This window comes from Monodelphis domestica, chromosome 4 (genome assembly GCF_027887165.1).
Source record: "Monodelphis domestica isolate mMonDom1 chromosome 4, mMonDom1.pri, whole genome shotgun sequence".
Lineage (NCBI taxonomy): Eukaryota > Metazoa > Chordata > Mammalia > Didelphimorphia > Didelphidae > Monodelphis > Monodelphis domestica.
In genome coordinates, this window is record NC_077230.1 from 92,959,048 (window position 1) to 92,982,011 (window position 22,964).

At 39.9% G+C, this 22,964-nt stretch overlaps 1 protein-coding gene and 1 long non-coding RNA gene across 2 annotated transcripts in view; one reads left to right on the top strand and one right to left on the bottom strand.

Annotated features, from left to right (window-relative positions):
- The window catches only part of TFRC (transferrin receptor), a 30,255-nt gene extending 15,748 nt beyond the window's left edge, over nt 1-14,507 (bottom strand). The window contains exons 1-7 of the mRNA XM_001364083.4: nt 14,371-14,507; nt 8,368-8,434; nt 7,103-7,313; nt 6,490-6,706; nt 2,861-3,007; nt 2,138-2,231; nt 1,111-1,233 (exon numbers count right to left, since the gene is read on the bottom strand). Coding sequence (XP_001364120.2) covers nt 1,111-1,233; nt 2,138-2,231; nt 2,861-3,007; nt 6,490-6,706; nt 7,103-7,313; nt 8,368-8,403 — 828 coding nt within the window. The 5' untranslated portion in view covers nt 8,404-8,434; nt 14,371-14,507. The remainder of the gene's footprint in view (nt 1-1,110; nt 1,234-2,137; nt 2,232-2,860; nt 3,008-6,489; nt 6,707-7,102; nt 7,314-8,367; nt 8,435-14,370) is intronic.
- A 376-nt stretch (nt 14,508-14,883) lies between these two features.
- On the top strand, nt 14,884-22,286 carry LOC130454083 (uncharacterized). Its single transcript, XR_008911756.1, has 2 exons — nt 14,884-14,993; nt 21,382-22,286. It is a non-coding gene; the product is annotated as an uncharacterized LOC130454083 (long non-coding RNA).
- The last annotated feature ends 678 nt before the right edge of the window (nt 22,287-22,964 follow it).

The following is a 22,964-nucleotide window of genomic DNA, read 5'->3' on the forward strand; positions in this document are numbered from 1 at the left end:
TTGGAGGGATGTATATGGGGACTGAGAGATAGTCAGGGGTCCAGGATGACTCCTGGGTTGTGAGCATGAAGTGTAAGGATGCATTTGTCTTCCAAGAACCTGAAAGATGAAACAAATCTCGAATGTTCTCTTAATGGAGGACATATTATCTAGGTTTCACTTACCTATTTTTCTAGCCAAATCCTCAAGTTCTCACAAAAGCAAATAATGATCAAGAAATATAAGGAGAGGTGGCAGCCAGGGGCTCAATTTGAATTGAGTCAGGCCTAGAGATCACTTAACCCCCAACTGCCTACCCCTTAAGGTTCTTCTGCCTTGGAACCAATGCTAAGTATTGATCGTAAGATAGAATGCAAAGGTTTTTACTTTAAAAAGAAATTCAAGGAGATGATATCAGCCTCTAGAAGGAGAACGAATGAAGCATGCTATTTCCTTCCATCTTGTATTGGATGCAAGACAGAAAAGTGGTAAGGGATAGGCAATTGGAATTGGAATTAAGTCATTTGTCCAGTGTCACAAAGCTAGAAGTATCTGCAGCCAAATTTGAACCCAAAACCTGAGGTCAAGTTCTCTATCTACTAAGCCACCTAGTTGCCCCTAAATAAGACTGCCTAAGAGGCAAATCAGACATGAAAAATAGCAAAAAGGGGTACCAGCAAAGCCACTGAGTACAAGGCAGTTTCTAAGAGCAAGGAGGGACCAGGAGACCACTCAGACATGGCTTATAGGCTCTGTTGTCCAGAGGCAGCCAGAGGAAAAGAGCTCCAAGCTAGAGTTAAGCAGTGTCAGCAGAACAGTGTTCAGGCTAGGAAAAGACAGGCGCTCCTGAGTTCTAAATCTGACCTGAAATGCCAGAGTGAGTCCTAAGATTCAGTTTTCTGAACCTCAAAGATCAAAGGGGCTTTTTGTAATTAGCAAAACCTCCCAATTCATGAATCATAAAAAACCACGAACCAGTATGAAAAATTATTATAAGTCTTGAAACTGCAAAAAGGAGGAGCAACCTCTTCAGAATCATATTTTGTCTTGCTAGAAGTACTTCCCTTCCTGCTATCATCTCCTCCAAAGTGAATTGGAAACATGGACCATCATAGCTAAAAACTTACTCACCTTCTCTGCAAAAGAAAGTTTCCCCGCTCTAACTAACACCATGGATCCATCAATGGTAACCTGTTGCGATTTTAGTTGTTCAAAGTCATTTTTGGAGCCATAATTAGCATAAATTAGCGTACCCTAGAAGAAAAAAAATATTTAAAATATTTAAAAATATGACTAATATAGTTCTACAAACTAAATAATCCTTTATTGTATTTATGTTTAATATGTGTATCATGGATAAAGTAGCATGACAGCAATACTTTGAATAAAGTATCCACTTAAAACTTTTCAAATGCCACGTTAGTAAGCGTACCAATTTGAAAAGCTGATCTATACGCTTAAGAAGCCTGTAGGCACATTTTGTTGTCATAACTTGTCTGGTTAAAGACATATAAATTTATTTGGCTTGAGTAGTAATTAGACACTGGCAAATATTCACTCACCCACCTACTTTTCCTCCTGGAACAAGGAAGGAATACAAATCAAAAGAGCAGTGCTTTGAAAAAATCTACTTTTGGAATAACTAAGGAGAAGTCACCAAAAATGCTGTATTCCATGTTATACTCCCATAAAATTTAGGGAGAACTTATAGTTAAGAAGCTAGCTCAATGTACAGTCCTGCTTTCTGTGAATATTAAGTCCATATTTGTAATTATCATTTAGCTTTAGATTTTACCTTTTTATACTGCATTGTATTGAGTTATTACAAGAAAATTAATCACTGAGGAATGAATCTAGTCAAGACAGCCAAGCTTGCCAGATCTCCAGAATAAAAGCTCTCTGACAGCCATTAAAATTTTGGTGGGTAGCTAACACCTCCTTGAGAAGACAAACCAGGGGCAGCTGTGTGACCCTGGACAAGTCACTTGACCCCCACTGCTTAGCCCTTACCTCTCTTCTGCCTTGGAACCAATACACAGTATTGAATCCAAGACGGAAGGTAAGGGTTTAAAAAAAAAAAGAAGACAAACCAACACAAAGAGTTTTAGTACTGAGTTTTTATATCTTATGACTAGCACATCAGCCCAGTTTTACTTACATTTGCTGTTGAATTGACACTGTATGCCACATAACCATTCATTTCCATAAGATCATTGCTCTCATTCAATATGGTCACTACATTCTGAGCACCACTAAAAAAGAGAAAACAAAAGTTTGGTACCAAAACATTTTAGAAAGAATGAAGTTGCTTTAAAATGGTTACTGTTCTGACTATGTAACAATATTTGTTGTTCAATCCTTTTTCGGTTTTGTCCAACTCCTCTTGACTGAGGTTTTCTTGGCAAAGCCACCAGAATGATCTTTCCATAGTTCACTGTATAGATGAGGAAACTGAGGCAGACAGGGTTAAGTAACTTATATTGGGACACCTAGCTATTAAGTGTCTGTGGCCAGATTTTAACTCAGGAAGAGGAGTATTCCAGACTTGAGGCCTGGTGCCATATGCACTGAACCACCTAGGTGCCCATTATTATCAATATCAATATTTTGGCTTATTTGGGTTGAGTATTTACTCCAGATAAAGACTTTATATTTTAATGCAGTGGTTCTCAACCTTTCTAATGCTGTGACCCCACAATACAGTTCCTCATGTTGTAGCGACCCCAAACCAAAAAATTATTTTGGTGGCAACTTCAAAACTGTCATTTTGCTAGTTATGATTTGGAATGTAAATACCTGATATGCATTATGTATTCTCATTGCTACAAATTGAGAGGTTGAGAACCGCTGTTTTAATGCAACTACTTGGTTGTCAACATACCTGCTTTTGAATTGTAATTTAACATAGTGTTTATCTTTCCAGACTTTGTCCATTTTTAAGTCCCTAAATTGCTGATAAATAAAATATCCAAACATCTCATCTTCTTTAGATCCAGCCTCATGAGAAGAATATTTCTCACTCAAAGTCCTAGAAAAAAAGGTCATTCAAAATTCAGCTTTGTTTTAGTAGGAAGCAAATTTTAATCATTTGAGACTAACTCAGGTTTCAAATGCATCTATTCAACTTTAAACTAGTCACAACCTTCTGAACTTTGAAAGTTAAATGGAGGTTCTTGTGGACTCTCCTCTGCCCCACTCTACTTCAATCTTCTTCCAGGCATTAATTACCTTTCCATATTTTTTGAAGTTTCTTTCAAGAACTTTAGTGACTAATGAAGGGAAATTATGCTTTGCCATGTTATATTAAAAGAAGAGTAGGGAAATATAATATCAAGAGCTCAAGGATCATATCCAGTTTAAGATTTTATTAACCAGGAAAATGTACTTATTAGTTTATTTGCAAATAGACTGTCTAGAATGTATTTTCCTTTCTTCTGTCCTAACACCCTGTTCAATTCAAGATGCCTCTTCCATGACTAGTGCCCCCAGCCTGGCAGACTGACATGCTCTTTATAGCAACCCGCCCCCCCCCCATAAGATGGAGGATCACCAGGCCATACCCTGTCAATTATTCCTAAAGTCCTCTGGACCTCACCATCTGTGAGGTTGCTATGCCCTCCAGCCCCCTGTACACTGTTGTTACCTGCAGTGATCCCCTAAGCATCCTTGGCAATTTGCTTCTCCTAGTTAAAGAGTCTGAGTTCCTTGCAAACAAGGATTGGTTTTCTCTCTTTGCATTCTAGCACTGGGCAGAGTGAATAATAAATGCTTTTCCATTCATGAAACCAGGATGACATCTGATTTAAACAGTAGAAATGTCACTTATGCCAATTTTGTTAGTTTTATGTCTGACTCTTAAGGACTCCACAATTGGGGGGAGGGGGGGGGTTATTGTCAAAAATTCTGGAGTGGTCCTTCTAATCGCCAGTCAACTCCTTACGTGTGCCCTTCAATTTCACCCGTTCCCTTTGCCAGCAGACTCTCCCCTTAATCATGCTTTCATCTTCATTCTCTCCCTACCTAGTGCTTCCTTCTGAAACATTCAAAAATATGCAAGTCTTTTCCCAGCCTTAGAAAAGCCTCTACCACCAGACCTTCCCTTCCCTTCAAGCTAACATCCCATAACTCTTCTCAACTCCTAGAAATAGATGCCTTCACTTGTTGCTTCTCTATTTCCTCTCCTCTCACTCCCCAAACCTTGAAATCTGGCTTCCAACCTTGTCATTCCACTGAAAATACTGCCTCCAGCGTTAGCATCAGATCTCTCAAATGCCTGCACTAGGTATTCTCCGAGTCCAGGTACTTCTTGACCTTTGTGCTGCATGTGACACTGTACTGTCCTCCTGGATGTCTTCTTCCTTCTCTCCTGGTTCTTTCTCTTCCTACCTGGCCTGGCTACTCCTTTTCTGCTCTATCATTCACATCCTACCCAAATGTGGGAGGTCCCCAAGGCTCTGCTTTTCTCTCAGCTCTCTTTCCCTTGCTCAGTCTATTAGCATCTATGGGTTCTATCAGGATCTCTGCAAATGACTCCCAGAGGAATAGATCTAGCTCACAGGCTCTATTAAAGTGCTAGTCCTCTAGCATCAGCCATTTACTGGACATTTTACACTTGGATCCAAACTGAAAAGTACCAGGTTTATAATGCTGGTGTTTTCTTTGACTCTTTGCTCTCACGCTCCGTATGTCCAACCATTTCTGTGTTTCTCACACCCACCCTTCACTCTACATACAGAACTCCCACCTTGGTTCAGGATCTCACTATGTCCCTCTTCAGCTATTACAGCAATCTCCTAATTCACCACTCAATCTTCTTTCTACCCCACTATATCTACATAACAGGACTGGGGGTGGGGGGTGAAGGCCCTCCAATCTGATTATGTCATTCCCCCCCTACTTTGTAAGCTCTAGTGACTCCCTAACTGCCTCCAGAAAACACAACTTCCTCAATTTGGCTTTTAAAGTCCTTCACATGCTGACCTGCACCTTTCCAGTCTCACTGCACTGGTTGTCCCAAAAGTCCTGAGTGCAGTTTTGAGCTCAAAAACCTGCATTCAGTTTTTATTTAAACTGACAATCTAAAACTGACTTTTGGGGATAGCTCCTTCACTTTCCTTTCTACGCTCTATGGTCTAGCCCAACTTGGCTAGTTTCTCTGATCCTCACATGGGGCACTCCAAAGCCTATCTTTGCACTGGCCAGCCCTCAAACTAGGCAGCTAGGCAGAGCAGTGGTTAGAGAACTGAGCCTGGAGTTAAGAAAACTTGAATTCAAATCCAGTCTTGGACACTTACTAGCTTTCTGACCTTGAGCAAGAATCTGAGAGACTATTTGTCTCTCAAATTATTTGCAAATCTTGTCTATACATGCTAGTTCTTACAGCTAGTAATACTTTTGCAACGCAGTTTTCAGCCCTACCACTCTAATTACCAAATACAAAAGTTGGTCCTTGGCTTCTGTGACACGACATTCTTTCTAGGAGTCTTTCAATCTAAGATTTCTTGAGCCCCTTAAGAGTACAGGCATTCCAAGATGGCCCTTTGGATTTCTCCTTGCTACATTCATCACTTCCGTGTGGGTGACCCTCATTTCTAGCCTGTACTCTTTTCCTCAACTCGTCACACATTTCCAACTACAGATAAATGCTTATGTGGAGCTATTCTATTAATAGTTCAATGTCTAAACCCCAGAAACTGAATGCAAGTCTGTTCCTCTTACATCCTATCCTTATTTTGGACCATCTTCTCAGTCAGATATTATCCTACTTCTCTTCATTTCTTTGCCTCTAACCCTAATAACTTTTAGTAATTCTCAACCTCAAGTTATTCTTTCTAAGCTATATTATGAAAGGGGGGGGGCTCATCTCTGATTAGGGCACTTTCCCAAGTTTTTTGGGCTTCCTGACTACCTACAAATAAGACCTAAACTTTTTTGCCTGGTATTCAAGGCTGTTTTTAAAGCCTTTCACTGTACTCTAGAAACACGGGCTATTCACCATTTCCCAAGCATGCCGTGTATTTTCCTAACCCCATGCTTTGTTCATTCTGTTTTCTGTTTAAGGTACCTTATTTTGTTGTCTCACCTGCCAACTTCTACCTAGGGAAATCCTATCCACCCAAGATCAAATTCTGCCTCCACAAAGTTCTCTGGGAAACAAAGGTAATTTTCTTGAATTCCCACAATATTTTTTTTTTTAATACTTCCTATACTTACAACACCAAAATAAGTAGTAGCAAGCAAAATTTAAGCTGATCTCTTATTAGGCTACCTTATTATCTTTTCTTTTTTTTTTTACATTTTAGTCTGTACAATGTATAAAAAATGCTAGCTATAAGAAATGTGCCAAAATTATAAGTTGTGTATATAGAAGGCATCTATAACTGAAAAGAAATATGATCCTATCCATTTCTTTTGTTTTGATGGTTCTCTATCCACAAGACAAAAAATAGATCCAACTTTAGATTTTAAATCAAAACCTAGTATTATCCCAATTTGATTCCAAATTTGTACCTGACTGTGTTAATAAGCTTTTCAGCATCCAGTGTCTTTGACAACATCTGCTTGAGATCATTCCAAGACAATGCAGGTTGAGGTTCCATGATTGTTTCACCTGGTGAATCATCTGGCAGTGATTCTTCAGTTTGCTCCGTTTCTCCATTGGAACTACTCGAACATTTACCATTTGTTTCTAATTGTTTACAATAACCTAAGTAGCCAACCATAAATCCTAAGGATGAAAGAACAAGATTAGGCATAGTTAAATTTATAATCCTTTTTACAAAATGTTAAGGGGCATCTATATAAGTTTTAAAAAATTTTAAGAGGTACAAGAGATTGTGATTTTTGTGGATGATCTAGTCTTTTCATTTTACAGATTGATATCTTTTTAAAAATTCTTCCTCCTAAATTAACATTTTGATTCAATTTTAGGACTAGAACAGGTCATAGATATTTAAGTAAACATTTTACATACATAGATAGTTAAAAGAACAGTCTCACTTTTAAGGACATTCAACACAGCTAGGCTAAATTCCTGCTCTAGCATTTTTTATAACTCAATTTTCTCAGTGAAAACTATTCAAAATTAGGCTAACAATGCCCTCTAAGGGTCCTTCCTTCTTACCAATCAGGAAAAAGATTGTAATAGCAATAATCCCAAAGCAGATGTTTCCACCAATGGTTTTTCTTTTGGGAAAATGGGGACGATTATTCTCTATGTTGCTTTCACCACCATCTTCTTCGTCTGCAGCCAGTTTCATCTCCACATGACTACTGTCACCATCCATTTGGCGGGCCAAACTAAAACGGGTATATGAAAGTGGCTCTCCACTAAACTAAGATTTAAAAAGAAACAGAGGATGAAAAGAAATTAGGAAACATGTCAGAAAGGGAAAAGCAGGGGGCAGCTGGATGGCTCAGTGGATTGAGAGCCAGGCCCAGAGAAAGGAGGTCCTAGGTTCAAATCTGGCCTCAGATACTTCCCAGCTGTGTGACCCTGGGCAAATTACTTAACCCCCATTGCCTAGCTCTTACTGTTCTCCTGTCTTAGAACCAATATTGATTCCAAGACAGAAGGTATGGGTTTAAAAAAAGGGGGGGCAGGGGGAACACAGAAATTCAAGAATACTCATTTTTGCCCTCAATTTCTTTTCATTTATGTATCCCCACACATACCTACAACATTTGCCAACTAATCCCTCATTCCTAGTTTTACAGATTCATGTATCCCCTAACTCTTGTTAGGGCTTCTTTTTGTGAAACATGGGTTGAAAGTGTTTTCTAGGACATTGGGCCTTACATTCAAGGTTATTACAGGAAATTGCTCTGATTAAGCCTAACATAATCATCTCCTGAAGGATGGCTTGGGTCTCAAATCCAAGTTTATTCACAACTTAAAAAAAAAATCACCTGAAGCAGTTTTTGTAGTGTTTAATATACCTCCTAATTAACTTAGCATTTATTAATCACCTATCATAAGCCAGGCACTGTGTCCTACTAGCATTAGGAAAAACCAAAACAAATTAAATAATCTCTTCTCAAGGAAGAAAACAGTCTTATCAAGGATGATAACATGTAAATACTAAGTAAGTAGAAAGAATAGAGCCCAGCTGGTGAGAAGGGAGGGGAGACCAGAAAAGGTATCCTGTAGAAGGAAGTGCTGGAGCTTGACTATTGGTGGAAGTAAGGACAGTATTTGAAGGCAGGAAAGGCCAGTTCAAAGGCATCAAAACAGGAGGTGAGCACTGTGAGGACCAGAGGGCAGAGTGGTATGGTTGGTCTGCAGCCTGTCCTATGGAGAATAATGTGTAATGAAATGAAGCCAGAAACAGCTTTGGCTAAGTTTTCAAGAGCTTTAAAACCCATTATATTTTTAACATTCAGTATTACCAAATTGGAGATTGCTGATCTGGCATGATCCATCATGATGAACTTCTATACCAATTGCTCCAATAACCTAAGAGGAGAGGAAAAAGGAGTTATTAAAGTTATAGATTTAAGTTGATAACTACTAACAGCCTATATGCATAGTTCAGTATCTTCATTCCTATGCCAAATCATAAAATCTATTTAAATAAAACCACAGGGGAAGCTAAGACAGCACAGTGGATAAAGTACCAGCCTTGGGGTCCAGGGGACCTGGGTTCAAACACAGACTTCCTACCTCTGTGACCCTTGACAAGTCACTTAATCTCATATGATAGAAAGCAAAAGTTTAAAGGGGCGGGGGGGGGGGGAATCTGAATAAGTATATTTTATGCATTCATTTTTTTACTTGATCCTTATTTCTGCAATAACCTTTAACATGTCATCTAGTCAAGCAACACTCTACCACTGAAAGATCAGGAGGAATGAATACTGAAGACATTTTGTTACTTTTCACTTTAAAGGAAAGTCAGCAACCACTATGTAGGGATTTAATCATCAAATGTTAGGAGCCAATCACCTTCTTCCTAAGATCTTTTCCCATAATGCTTCATTGAGGGCTGAGACTTCTACTACTAAGGATGATTGTAAATAATAGCAGCCAGTAGTAAATCTACCTCTGGTCACTCTACTTTTCTCAAAAGTCCTTCAGTGGTTCCCCCTACTGCCTACCAAGTTCAAACTATTTTATCAAGAGCTTTGAATGTGATCACCACGTGATAGATCTGGTACAATCTACCTTTTTCAATAAGCCCTCTTATAATCTTACCAGGATAGGTACTTTGTACCATCAAATCAGCCAATAAGCACTGCTTAAGTGTCTTACCACGTGCTAGAGACAAAAACCAAGGTGAGACAGGTATGTCTTCAAGAAGCTTACACTACTGAAGAACACGTTCACAGGATAAAAACAAAACAAGTAAAACATAGATGAGGGTGGAAGGATTATGCTAGAACACGCTAACAACTGGGAGAATCAGCAAAGGGCTCTAGAAGATCACCCTGAAGTAGGGATTTCAAGATGTAGAAGGGAGAAGAGACAATGTCCCATTTGAGTAACATCAAGGACAGCTTGGCTAGAGTGCATGGAATAAAAAAGGGGGTGAGATGTGTAAACTGCCTAAAATGCAAATTCGGAATAGGCTTTAAGTACCCAAAAGAGTTTGGACTTTATTCTGAGGGCACATTTTTTCTTGAGTAGGGAAGGTCACTCCCTAGTCGGACATAGGCTTTGTATCACTTGGACAGTTGGGTAAATGATGGATTGGAAACTACTATGATAGTCCAGTCCAGAAGGGAATGAAGGCCTAAATTAAGGCTATTACAGCGTTACTAAGGAGGGAGAATCAACTAGACTTAGTAACCGAGGGAATGTGGGACATGAGAAGAGAAGATGACTTCTATGTTACAAATCTGGATGATCAGAGAAATATTGCTACACCTCTACGGAGACAGAAGAAATTAGGAGGAAAGGAGGATTTAGGGAATGAGACAATGGAATTCTATTTTGGGCATGGGGGTATGCAAGTGGTTTATGGGACTCAGGAGAGATGAATATGTAGACTAGGGAATATTTGCAAAGATGATAGTCAAATGTATAGAATTGCTGCAATTAAGTGAGGCCTAGGACCAAGCTATTATGGTATGTTTATACATGTTTTAGCACCTGAAATGACAAATTCCCACCTGCTCTTACTGAAGCCCTTCCCCAATTCCCCTCTCCTCAGGAAGGTAGCATCAATATCACCTAAACTTTGATGAATATTTACAATCAGATAAGATTTTAAGAGAAAACCCAGATAAGATTTTTCAAGCTTCAGTAAGCACCTTAAGTTTAATCATTTCTCCCTGATTAGACAGGACTTGCAGACTGATAGCATCTGATAGATAAGAATTCAGTAGGATAATTTGTTTAAAATTCAATATGGCTAAATTTAGGGACAATGAATCATTGATTTTTAATTTAGAATATTTTTCAAGGGTTACATGATTCATGTTCTTTTCCCTCCCCTCCCAGAGGGGAGGAGCAATTCCACTGGGTTTTTACATGTATCATTGTTCAAAACCTATTTCCATATCATTGATTTTTAAAATCATGTCTCTATGACATATATAAAGCTCTTTAGTTATTTTTGGTTGTCATGACATATACCAATTATGTAAAAAAAAACATTATGAAAAGTTTTATTTCAGTTATTTGGGAAACAATTCTATTTCTGAAGTTCAGTGGTTTGATACCATGTCTATTTCAGGTGGTTCTCATAATACAACTAAATATACTGTATACACTATGAATATATCTCTTACCTGGCTATGAAGTGAATTATAGATATTGTCCAAATCCCTAAGAGAATCCTAAGCTGAAAAGGGCACTCTGTCATGTTCCAAAGAACACAAGAAGAAATGGAAAAACCAGAGTTCAAGTGAGATATTCAGTTCCTAGAAGTACATTCTTTTACTATTCTGGGAAGTAACTTATCATATCCACTACACTAGACCAAATCTCCAGTGCCAGAACTACAAGAATCACCACACCTTTAATTACGTAGTTATTTTCTTCAGGGAAAGCTTCTGCTGCACAGAAGTTAACACTTTTAGCTGATAAAACTGGCCAAATGTCATAGTAAAAAAAAATAAAGGAGTTTGGAAAGAATCATGGTTTCTTCCACTACCAAAAAAAAAAAGGAAAGGAAGCCACTTCACCAAAATTCAAAGTGGTGACTCAGATTTAATGTAAAGATCTCTAGTGAGAGAAATCTCCCATCCCCAAAGACAGCCAATTCAGGTAGTTAAGAATCTTTTTATGATCTAGTCTAAACCTGACTGTAATCACCACACTTTCTACACTTCTGTTCTCTAGAGATAAAAAGAAGAAAGTTTATCAGGCGTAATACTCCCATTTATATAGTTATGTCTGATCCTTCTTGTGCACCATAGAAGTCCTTTACATACGCACATTCTCCTATCCCTACACAAGCCAACCAGTCGTTTTGCTTGTCCAAGGCTAAATAACCATCGTTCCTTAAATTGAGTTTTTCTTATGGCATGGTCTTCATTCTCCTTATCCCAAAATGAACACAATATTTCAGATTTGGTCTGTCAGCAGCAAATACAGCTAGATTCTCCAACTACTAATTTCTCAGGTGTTTTTTAACCACTAAAGCCTGCATATCTTTGTCATCACTGAAAATCTGATAAGCATGTCTTAAGGCTATACCTTTATCTAGTTGCGTTATAGAAAATACTGAACATGGGGTGTCAAGAGTAATTTTCTAGGAATATTTGACAGAGCCTTCTTCCTAGCTACTAACTTTTTTTTGAGTCCAGTCATTCAACTTGACCCAAATCCACTCACTGTACTTGTCTTGCCTCCATCTTGTCCACAAAGGCAATGAGACTAATACTTTGATAAAAGCAAGGTTAGCCAAGTCTACTTGTATTACCACTGTAAGGTCATAATCTAGTAAACCAGACTGAGGAACTAGCTTGGAAACGTGGAAGCTATTTTACCTAAAATCCCCCTAATTTTTAGCCCCTATCTGCAAATCAAATCAGAAAGGAGATCAATGACTGCACAAATTTCTACAAACCTTGAATTATTAAGATGTGTCAATAGACTTTACAAGTCCATTTAAAAAAATGACAGAGGGAATAAAAGAATGAATTTTTTTTGAAAGGCAAATCTAACTCACTCCTATGAAAAATCCATACATACTGATGAATCTTTTTAAAAATGGGATTCCATTATGTTTTGTTTTTCCATGAAAAGAAGGCTAGTAAGCAAACTAACCTTAACCACTTTTAAGAAGCATATATAGAACTAGTTTGTTATTTAGTTGGAAATCATTAAAAATGAGGAAAAAAACCAACTATGGTACAACATTCCATTTAAGGTTATCAATCAAGAAGCAATACTTATAAAGTTCCCACAATGTGTCAGGCAAAAAGCCCTGTTCTGCATAAATGATTGGTAAATAATTCTTTACAACTTAAGGTACAATAATTTACATAAAAATGACCTTTCTCCAATCAGTTGTTGACTCTGGCTTTGCTCATATAGAGAAATCCTATTCCAGACAAAACCCATCAGGTTAGTTTTGCCATGGGAGTGAAATAAATTTTTATCATGTCCTCCATATTCCAGACAAGATAAAGCACCTTTATTACAGATACAGGAGAGAAAAATAGTTCTGCCCTGTTCTACGACTAAAAGCACAATTCTCAGTTTAGAAGCAAGCAGTATGGGGAAAATGGATGTCAGATTTTGTGTTTCCTGGTCAATGAGGTCAAATTTCTGAGCTTAAAGAGACTACTGAATCAGCATCTTGTATTCCAAACCTATCTCTAAGGCCAGAAAAAAGGTATCAGGTATCAAAGGACTCCTGGGACAGCACTGCTTTTTCTTTCAACTTTCCATAAGGTCCTGGGTGGCTCTCTCAAAGCAAGGCTTTTAAGTTTTTCCTCTTTTGTAAAAAAAAAAAAAAGTACAAGTTTTCTTCCATTAGTGATTTTTTCAGGCTGATGGGAAATTGCAATATCACTATTTAGTTCTGATATAACTTTATCATATGGGGGGGGGGGGGCTTTGAACTCGAGATGTCCTTTAATTCATGAAATACAAAAATACTAAAAAGAATTAATATTTCTGTGAGTAAAAGGTTGCCATTTTACAAGTGGGAAATAGTAAGATTAAGTGAACCTGCTCAAAGTTACCGGCAAAATCCTGAGCAAGAGAAATAAAAACCAAGTTAGGATCAATTATCTTTACTTCTCCCACTTACAAAAATTCAAACCAAATGCCTCCATACCAGGTCGGTTTCTCTCCAATACAATGTTAATATGATCTTTGAAATGCATTAAGAAATGAAATGTGAATGACAAATTCTAATCCAAAGAATCAAGAACAGACTACAGAGGTCAATGTTTCTCAAAGAATCCCTCATGATGTTTTTTGTTGCTTCATCTCATAACAGGGGCTATTCCCCATCTCCCTTAGATCCCTTCACCACTTGGTTCCCACTCCAGGAAAAGGACGACTGGATAAACTTATCCTTAAGTTGATGCCCAAAGGGTTCTGAGATATTAGACCAAAAAGTCAGACTAAGCAAGAAAGCAAGCATGGGCTAGCATGTCAAGGTTGGAAAAAACCTGCAATCCCCTAGTCCGGGCTACACGGGGCGGCCTCGCTCCTTCCAAGGATGGGGTGGGTAAGCCACCCAACCCCAGGGAAGTGCAAGGTTCCAGGCTCAAGGTCACTCACAAAACCTGACACTAGTTCCCTGAGGCTACTTCCTGAAGCAGCAGCCACGTGCTCCAGAAAGAGCAGGCAAAACGAGTTGCTACATAACTGGCCACAGAGAAGGGATATGGGGCGTCAGGCTCTCCTCTCCCTTAAGGACTGCAGAGCCGAAGGCTAATTCTATTAAATTGCTTTGGATGCTGCACCATTAAAATTCAGAGCGGGAGGAGAATAGTCAGGAAATGCATGCTTCCGGGGGAAGGGGGAGGGTTATTGGGAAAAAAAAAGGTGATGGAAGAAAACTGGGGGGCAGTTTAGGTGGGGTGGGGGAGAGCTGGTACAGCTATCTCGAGCTTAAGGGGGGTGATGTTTTCCCCACTCCCACGCACAGAGAAGGTAAGCCCACGCGGGCACGGGGAGAAGGGACTTCGGAGGCACCCCCATGCACCTGCAGTGCGCTCCGCGAGGCGCGCGCGATCCGGCCCCTCCCAGGGCTGGAAGACTGGGGCAAAAGGGTGGGGGCTGGGGGAAAAGACCGGCCCCATGCCACCGGCGCCTCCCCGCAAGCTGCATCTCCTAAGTCTCAGCGGCCACCGGACAGGACCGGGAGAAAAGCAGGGAGTAAGGAGAGGAGCATGCCGGCTCTGCTCATCCTACAAGAGAGAGCAAGAAGGGAGACCCTGCGGGATGAAGGAGAGGAAACGAGCCCGTTCATTCCGGTCACTCACTTTGGTTCGTCCTCCACCGAAGCCACAGCTGACACCACAGCCGATGCCGCTCGAGCCTATTCTAAGTAGCACACCGTGCAGTTCCTCAATCCTAAGAACCTCTGGTGCCGAGGGGCTACCCCGGCCTTAAAATAAGTCAGACCCGACCCTACGTCACTTCCTCTCTCACGTACGCACCTCTGCCCCCCCCCCAACCCCCGGCGCCTCCGCCTCCCAGAGGTGATAGGGAAAAGCTGTGCTACTGAGAGAGAGCGAGAGAGGGGAGGGAGAGAGTCCTCTCCCCTGCTGCGCTAGGAGGTGCCTGGGGAATGGAGGAGAGAGGGTGCGCCTGGCGGCCTTATGAGGGGAAGGAGGCGGTGGGAGCCTGGTGGATCTCGTCCCGGCGCCGGGCTTCCTTCCTCTCCCGGCGCCCCCTACCCCTAACGTCACACCCTCCTCCGACCGGCCACCACGTGTCCGTGTGCAGCAGTCTAGAGGAGCGGGAGGTGCGATTTAGCACTGCCCTGGCTTCCACGTGTAGGAAATCCTGCCCTCCCCTTACCACCTCTTAGGACAGCTTTGGCCTCAGTTAGGGTCACTCTCGGGTCCTTAAGAACATCGCACAGAATCAGATGGTACCAGGGGTGAGTTGAAGAGAACTTGAGTTCCAAGATTTTTCTAAAACCTGGATTGTGCCTGGCGCATAGTAGGTGTGGAATAAATGTTTGTGGGTTTTTTTTAACTGATTATTACATGACTACCATACTTTGATCGAAGCATTCCTTTTAAAATTTTCATTTATTTCGGTAAATATTTCCGAACTGCATTTTAAACATTTTTTGACATTCATTTTGTAAAATGTTGAGTTCCAGAATTTCCAAGGCTATGGAGACATAGATGCATATATCTACTGATGTACAAACTCTTTAGGTTGTCCATCTATAACCACATGCCAAAATTCTTCTGTCCATCTGGTTTTTCCTATGTGGATAGTTAAGCCAAATTCTTTTGAGTGATTACAGACCTCATCCAACAGGCTCTGCAGCGTTCTGGGATTTTTTTTTGTTTCTTTTTTAAACCCTTACCTTCTGTCTTAGAATCAATGCTGTGTATTTCTTCCTAGGCAGAAGAGCAGTAAGGGCTAGATTAGGGGGTTAAATGACTTGTCTAGAGTCATATAGATAGGAAGTATCTGAGGTCAAATTTGAACCCAGGACCTCCCATCTCCAGATCTGGCTCTCAATCCACTGAGCCAACTCAATGCCTCCAGTGTTCTGGGATTTAATTTAACCAACCCAATATCATACACAGCCAGGAACACCTAAAGAGCCTCATAATCTAGAGGGAATTTCAATTTGAGTTGGACTCTTCCATGACAATGATGAAAATTTCTGGCAGACATATTTCTTTCTCCATCGTGGTAGATAGAACTCTGGGCCTGGAGTTAGGAAGACCTGAGTTAAAATCCAGCTTCAAACTTACTAGTTGTATGATCAGGGCAAATCACTTAACCTACATTTGCCTTAATCAACTGAAGAAATGGCAAACCTCTCATGAATCTTTGTCAAGAAAACTCCATGTATAGTATTGTCATGTTTGATACCTGGAGTCAGATGTGTGTTCTAATCACTAATTAGTGATTAGAAGGCCCTTGAACAAAGTAATCTCTACCCCAGAGATCTGTACTTCTCTATGTCTCTAGGTGATCTCATCATTTCCTATTGATTGAACTATCATCTCTATGCACATTACTACTAAATCTAGCCCTCACCTCTTCCCTAAATTCCAGTCCCTCATCTCCAGCCCCCTACTGTGCATCTCTACCCATCTTAAATTCAACATATTGAAAATAGAATTTATTACCTTTTCCCCCCTGAAACCCAGCCCCCCAGTTACTGTTCTATTTCTCTGGAGGACACTGCCATTCTGATAACCCAGGTTTACAATAACTTCATTGCACTTATCCTTATCTCAAAATTCTCACTTTCTTCTAACACATTTTGTTGATTCTGTCTGCATAATAGCTCTTATGGCTACCTAAGTCTACAACCAACTTAGTCCAGGCCTTTATCACCTCTCATCTGTATTATTGAAATAGCCTCCTAACTCTTCTTCCTGAAAATCAGTCTCTCTTCTCTAATGCTTTCTCCACTTAGCTGCCAGAATGATATTCTTAAAATGTAAGTCTGATTAGGTCACTCTCCTGTAAAAGAAGCTACAAAATTTGGCTTATAAAGCCCTTCCCATTCAAACTCTGGCCCACCTATCTGCTATGCCCAGTACACTGCTTCTCCCACTAATATTCCTTTGCAAAGAGTATTTCCCCCATGCCTGGAATTCTCTACCTCCTCTTAGTTCCCCTAGCTCTTGCCAATGCTTAGCTTAAGAGCCACCTTCTCCAAGAAGTCTTTCCTGATTTCTCCAAATGGTTAGTACTTCCTCCAGGCATTGTGTATTTTTAAAATTAGTTACTAAGATAACTAATTATCTCTGACCATTGTATTCTCTCAGAATAATGTAAGCTTGTTAACAGCAAGGGGAGTCTCATTTTTGTCTTTGTACCTACCCCAATATCTGGCATATAGTAGGATACTTGATAAGTGCTTGATAATTGATTAACTGCTCTCTGTTATATCTTTCCTTTAAAAATGTTTTTAAATTACTTTCTCTCAGTATCAGTTCTTTTTTAAATTTATTTTTAATTTAATTTTTAAAATTTTTTCCATGGTTACATGATTCTTGTCTCTCTTCCCTCTTCCTTCTCCCCTCCTGGAGTTGACAAGCAATTTCACTGATTTATACGTATATTATCACTCATCCTATTTCCATATTATTCATTTTCAGTATCAGTTCTAAGACAGAAGAGCAGCAAGGGGGATTAAGTGGCTTGCCCAGGCTTTGCTAGTCAGGAACTACTTGAAGCCAGATTTGAACCTGGGACCTCACATCTGTAGGCCTCCATCTACTCACTGTACCACCTAGCTACCCCCTCTCTTATCTTTTTCAAGGAATATTGCATTATTTTATTGTATGCATGGGGGACACCTTGTAAGAAGCAAACCTTCAAGGCAATGTTTTGCTTCCTTAAAGGTTTCACTCCCTATTAAAATTTTCTTTTAGAGAAAAAGGAGAGACAGAGAGAGAGAGGAAAAAAAGGGAAACTGTCCTTCCTCGTGTAGAGGGAGCCATCTTATGTACAAGGAAGAGCTTTAGAACCCTCCTTCTATACCATATGTTCTCTGAACCCTTGCTAAAGCACATACCAGTGACTCCCGGCTGATTCCTTGATCCCTGTGGCCAGATCTGAGCGGTGAGGGGAAGAGGAAGCTGTGTTATAGAAACCTGGTGATGAATCCATTTTTTTATTTTTTTAAACCCTTACCTTCCATCCTAGAATCAATACTGTGTATTGGTTCTAAGGCAGAGGAGTGGTAAAGGCTGGGCAATGGGGGTTAAATGACTTGCCCAGGGTCACACAGCTGGGAAGTGTCTGAGGTCACCTATGAACCCAGGACCTTTTGCCTCCAGACCTGACTATCTACTGAGCCACCTACCTGCCCCCTTTGATATAATTCTAAAACAGGGTATCACTTCCAGTTCTAATCCCCACCACGTGTGAGAGAGGAGAGGGAAATCATAGCACTTCAGAAATTAAATTCAACCATCTGGTCCGACCTGTACCTGAAAGGAATCTCTAGTATAGCATAGTAAACTGTCCAAACAACCTTTGTTTAAAGACCTCCAACAAGGGAAACCCAGTAGCTACCAAGTCCAGCCTCCTTATTTGACTGATATGGAAACTGAGACCCAGAGAATTGATGGCTTCTCCCAAGTCACGCAGCTAACCAGTGATCAAGCTGAGTTGAAACGAGGTCCCTTGTTTTCCAAGGGTTCAATCTGCTGTACTCTACTGAAATAGAAAAGCAAGTGTCAGTTATCAGTATCAAAAGTTGTTTAATTAGTTAAATATTTATACATATGTACATATGTATGTATTTGCTTTTAAACCTGACAATGAATGAGCAATACTATTCTTTTCTTAATGTTGCAAAAGACCCGGGGAGAGAGCACAATAGGCACAGTAACTGAGTTTGTGCTTAGAACGTTTTGTGGTTTGCCTCAGATTCCTCATGTCTTTTCCCTTTTTCTGAAGGTTTAACTTAAGTGAACAAAAATTCTGAATAAACAGCATTATAAATTAGCCACAAACAGGGGAATTGCTTAGCTATTTTTATAGTTGACAGAGAAGGCAGGAAATTCACAATAATTTAAACAATATATATGTGTGTGTGTGTATATATATATATATATATATGTTGATAAACTTAATTGATAATATAAAATGAAAGCCAAAAGATAAAGGTGATACCAGAAGTCAAAGTAGTACAAATAAAACACAATTTAGTTTCCTCATCTATAAAATAGGGATGATGATAGTAACTATCCTACAGGGTTGCTGTGAGACAGTATATGTCAAGTACTGTGCAAAATATGCAGCTAAGTGTCTCAGGGTATAGAAAGTTGGGCCTGGAGTCAGGAGGACCTGAGTTCAAATCCAAGTTCAGACACTTCTCAGCCCTGTGACCCTGGACAAGTCATTTAGCTTCTTTTTGCCTTAATCCACTGGAGGAGGAAGTGGCAAACCACACTAGTGATGACTTGCTCTATGGAACCCCCAAATTACCTCTCACTCTTGGGAACTTGCCTGGGAAAGTCCCAGACTGACTTGTCTTAGGCTGAACAATCAACCTTGAAGTACCCAGTGATCTCAGCCTAGATAGAATTGGTAGAAATAATCAAATCCGAAGGGTCTTTTAGTCTTAGAAGTTTCTCCCATCATATGTAGGCCTCTGCCAGGTAGTCTCGCTCCTGGCTGGAATCCTCCTTCCCTTGTCTCAGTGTTAGCCAATCAGTTGCCCTTCCTTTCTTTTATTTCCCAGAGGGCATATAAGAGCCCAGGTTCTTCAGGTCTTGGGAAAATCCCCTTTCCAGGTCCACTTTCTGGGCCACAGTGTTCGGAGAGTGCCAGAGCTTGGCTCTGTGTGGAGGCGCTTAGAGCACTGTCTCCTCCATCCTGATCAAGGACTTGGTTTTTCTGACTGCTTTGGTGGTTCTGTGTTTTTCAAGGTTAACACATCTAATTACCCCATAAACATTAATTTGTTTAACAGAATGGGAGAGAGATCTCTAAGGCAAAAAGAAATATCCCTGCAAAATCCCCTTTTTTCCCTGTCTTACCCAGCAAGTATAGAGAAGGAAGCGCGGCCTACTCCGTGCCAGGCACTGTGCTAGGTGTTGGGGATATTAGGCATCCATCACCTTCTGCTCTCAAGGACATTCTGTTGGGGACAACATGTAGACAGACACATATAAACCGAATAAGACAGGATACTTTACCTGGAGATGGAAAGGGTGCTATAACTAAAGTAGAAGAAAGGCGGTGATTGTAAGAGATACAGGGAGTAAGCCTTTTCCACGTGGGAAGGACTCCTTACAGAAGATAGAGTGTCATATGGGGAAGACAGCAAGCAAGAATGTATGAAGTGGATTCATGTACAATGAGGTTATGCGTATGCCTATTCTATACGTCTTTATCCATAATAATGACAGTGGTGATGATCAGTAATATATTTGTAAAATAAAATAAATCCTTTCCATGGGAGTATTTGACCCTCAAATCTATATTCGTAGCCTGAAGAGCTCTCCTGAGCTCTTGAACCCCTCTCTATACAGGCATACATATGTGTGTGCACATGCGCACACACACGCACACATGCACACATGCACACACATATTTGGGGGGGGGGGGTCAGTTTGTCAACCTACAATTTTTCCAATATAGAGGATCCTCTGTGAGGAAACTTTTCTCTACCAATGCACATCCGAAACTATTTTGCAACTTCTAGTCTTAGACAATTGCTGGGGCACTAAAGGATGAAGCCTTGTGTCCAGGGCCACATAATTAGTATTTGTGAGAGTTGGGTCTTGAACTTGGATTTTTCTTGCAAGTTTACTTTGTTTGTTTGTTTTTAAACCTTTATCTTCTGTCTTAAAATCAATTCTAAGTATCAGTTCCAAGGCAGAAGAGCGAGCAGTAAGGGCTGGGCAATTGGCATTAAGTGAACTGCCCAGGGTCACACAGCTGGGAAGTGTCTGAGGCCACATTTGAACCCAGGACCTTCCAACTCTAAGCCTGGCCATCTATCTACTGAGCCAACTCGCTGTCCCTGCAGGCTAGTTTTCAAACCACTACTTCACATTGCCTCTAAGCGCATATATGGCATACAGAAAGAGTTGTTCAGCTGTTTAGTCATGTCTATCTCTTTGTCACCTCGTGGACCATAGCATACCAAGCTATGCCATCTTCCATGATCTCCTGGAGGCTGTCCAAGCTCATCTTCATTGTTTCTATGACACATCTATCCATATCATCCTTTGTTATACCCTTTACCTTTTGCCTTCAAACGTTGCCAACAGCAGATCTTTCCCAGTGAGAGACAGAGACAGACAGGAAGAGAGAGACAGACAGACAGAGATGCATGTGCATTTTATACATATATATGTGTATACCTATATACATATATAGAAATATTTATATAAAATATATCTACATATACATACACATTAGATAATACATATGTTGGACCACCCTAAACTAAAATACTATAAGTATGAAAAAAAGCAGTGTCTTGATTGCATTAAACTTGCCTTTAAATTTTATGACTATGTTGGAATCTGTTTCTTTTTAAAAGATAGATAGACATTCTTTCCTGAATCCTAGAGTGAAAAAAGATTTGGAGAAATCAGTAGAAATCACTCCGTTACCTTGGCATAAGGATACCTTCAAGCCATCCAATGGACTGCTCCTTGTCCTTCTAGCCTAAATTTCTAGAGAATATACTCTTTCCCTTTAACAAGTTGTAGTTGGAGAGAATAATTTTAGATGTCCCCCAAATATGAATCACATTGGCTCTTGTCCCCCACTCTTTTTAACACCTGATTTGGAACATGTGATTTTTCTTCTCTCTGCAGAGTTAATTCAGGGAATTTTTAAAAAGTGACTTTTTCTGAAAAACAGAAGACACAGATACCATATTGTTAAACATTTTGTCTAATGTCCCAAAATGGGAGCCAAAAAGAATATAAATGTACTTCCAAAAGAGCAATATGTACCACAGGATGGCTGCTGATGTACACTGGAAAAGATGAAGCAAAGAAAACACTTGCAGAAGACCATTAAATCCAGTCCTAAGACAACAAAGTCAGTGTTCAAGAAAAATATTCCATCAGCAAGAATAATTGGTTCCCTTAATCTTCTATGTAGAGTACAGCAGACATATGCATTTTCCTGAGGCTTGGTAAATGGCTCTGCCAAAAGTTCTTTCCACATATATAAATATCATCAAGAAGATAAATGCAAAATGGTTAGTATTGCTTGGAGTTATAAGGATGGTAGAGAAAAAAGAAACTTGGCATCAGAGTCATATGATCTGGGTTCACATATCCAAAGGGCCATAAAACTACACATACCCTTTGTCCCAACAATATCACTACTAGGTCTCTATCCCAAAGAAAGCAGAGATAAGAGAAAAGGACGTGCTTATACAAAATATTTTTAGCAGTTCTTTTTGTAGTAACAAAGAATTGGAAACTGAGGAGATACCCATCAATTGGGGGAATGGCTGAACAAGTCGTGGTGGTATTTGGTTGTAATGGAAAACTATTGTGCTATAAGAAATGATGAACAGGATGACTTCAGAAAAAAAACTGGAAAGATGTATATGAACTGATGCAAATTGAAGTGAACACAAGAAGAACATTGTATACAGTAACAGAAATACTAGTCTGTGATCAACTGTGAAGGACTTAACTATTATGAGATAAGCAAGGTTCCAAGTTAATCCCAAGGGATTTATAATAACAATAAAAAAAAGAAATACTATCTGCAGCCAAAGTTGGAATCTGATTACAGATCAAAGCATGTCATCTTTCACTTTTTTCCTTCAAAAGTTTTTGATGTATGTGACATGTGGCTTCAGTTACAACATGGGGAATATGGAAATATGTATTGCATGAAAGCACTGGCATAACCTATATCAGACTGCCTCAGGGAGGTGGGGGGAGGAAAGGAGAGAATCTGAATGGCAAAATGTCAGAAAACAGTTGCCAAAAATTATTTCTACACGTAACTGAAAAAAATTTTTTTCAATTAAAAAAAAGAAAAGAGCTGAACTGGGTTTAGTTCTTGACTCTGATGTTTACTACTTGTAAGACCTTAGGCAAATCCCTCAGCCTCCCTCAGTCCCAGTTTCCCCATTTGAAAAAAGAGGGAAGTAGACTCAATATCTTCTGATGTACCTTGTAGATCCATGATCCCATGTTTAGAATCATATAGCATCCACCATTCAGGAATGGGAAATTTTTAAAAAGTTATTTCCAGGGTTGAGGCTTCTAAATTCCAGGTTTTCCTGATGGGATGACTAGAATGAAGATAAGAGATAAAGGAGGAGATAAGGAGGAAGATCGCCTGTGGTAGTCCCACCTTTTGGAAAGGTATTAAATGGTCTTTAGAAACATGCCATAGAAATTAATTGGTGGGACTTAAGTGGATGACC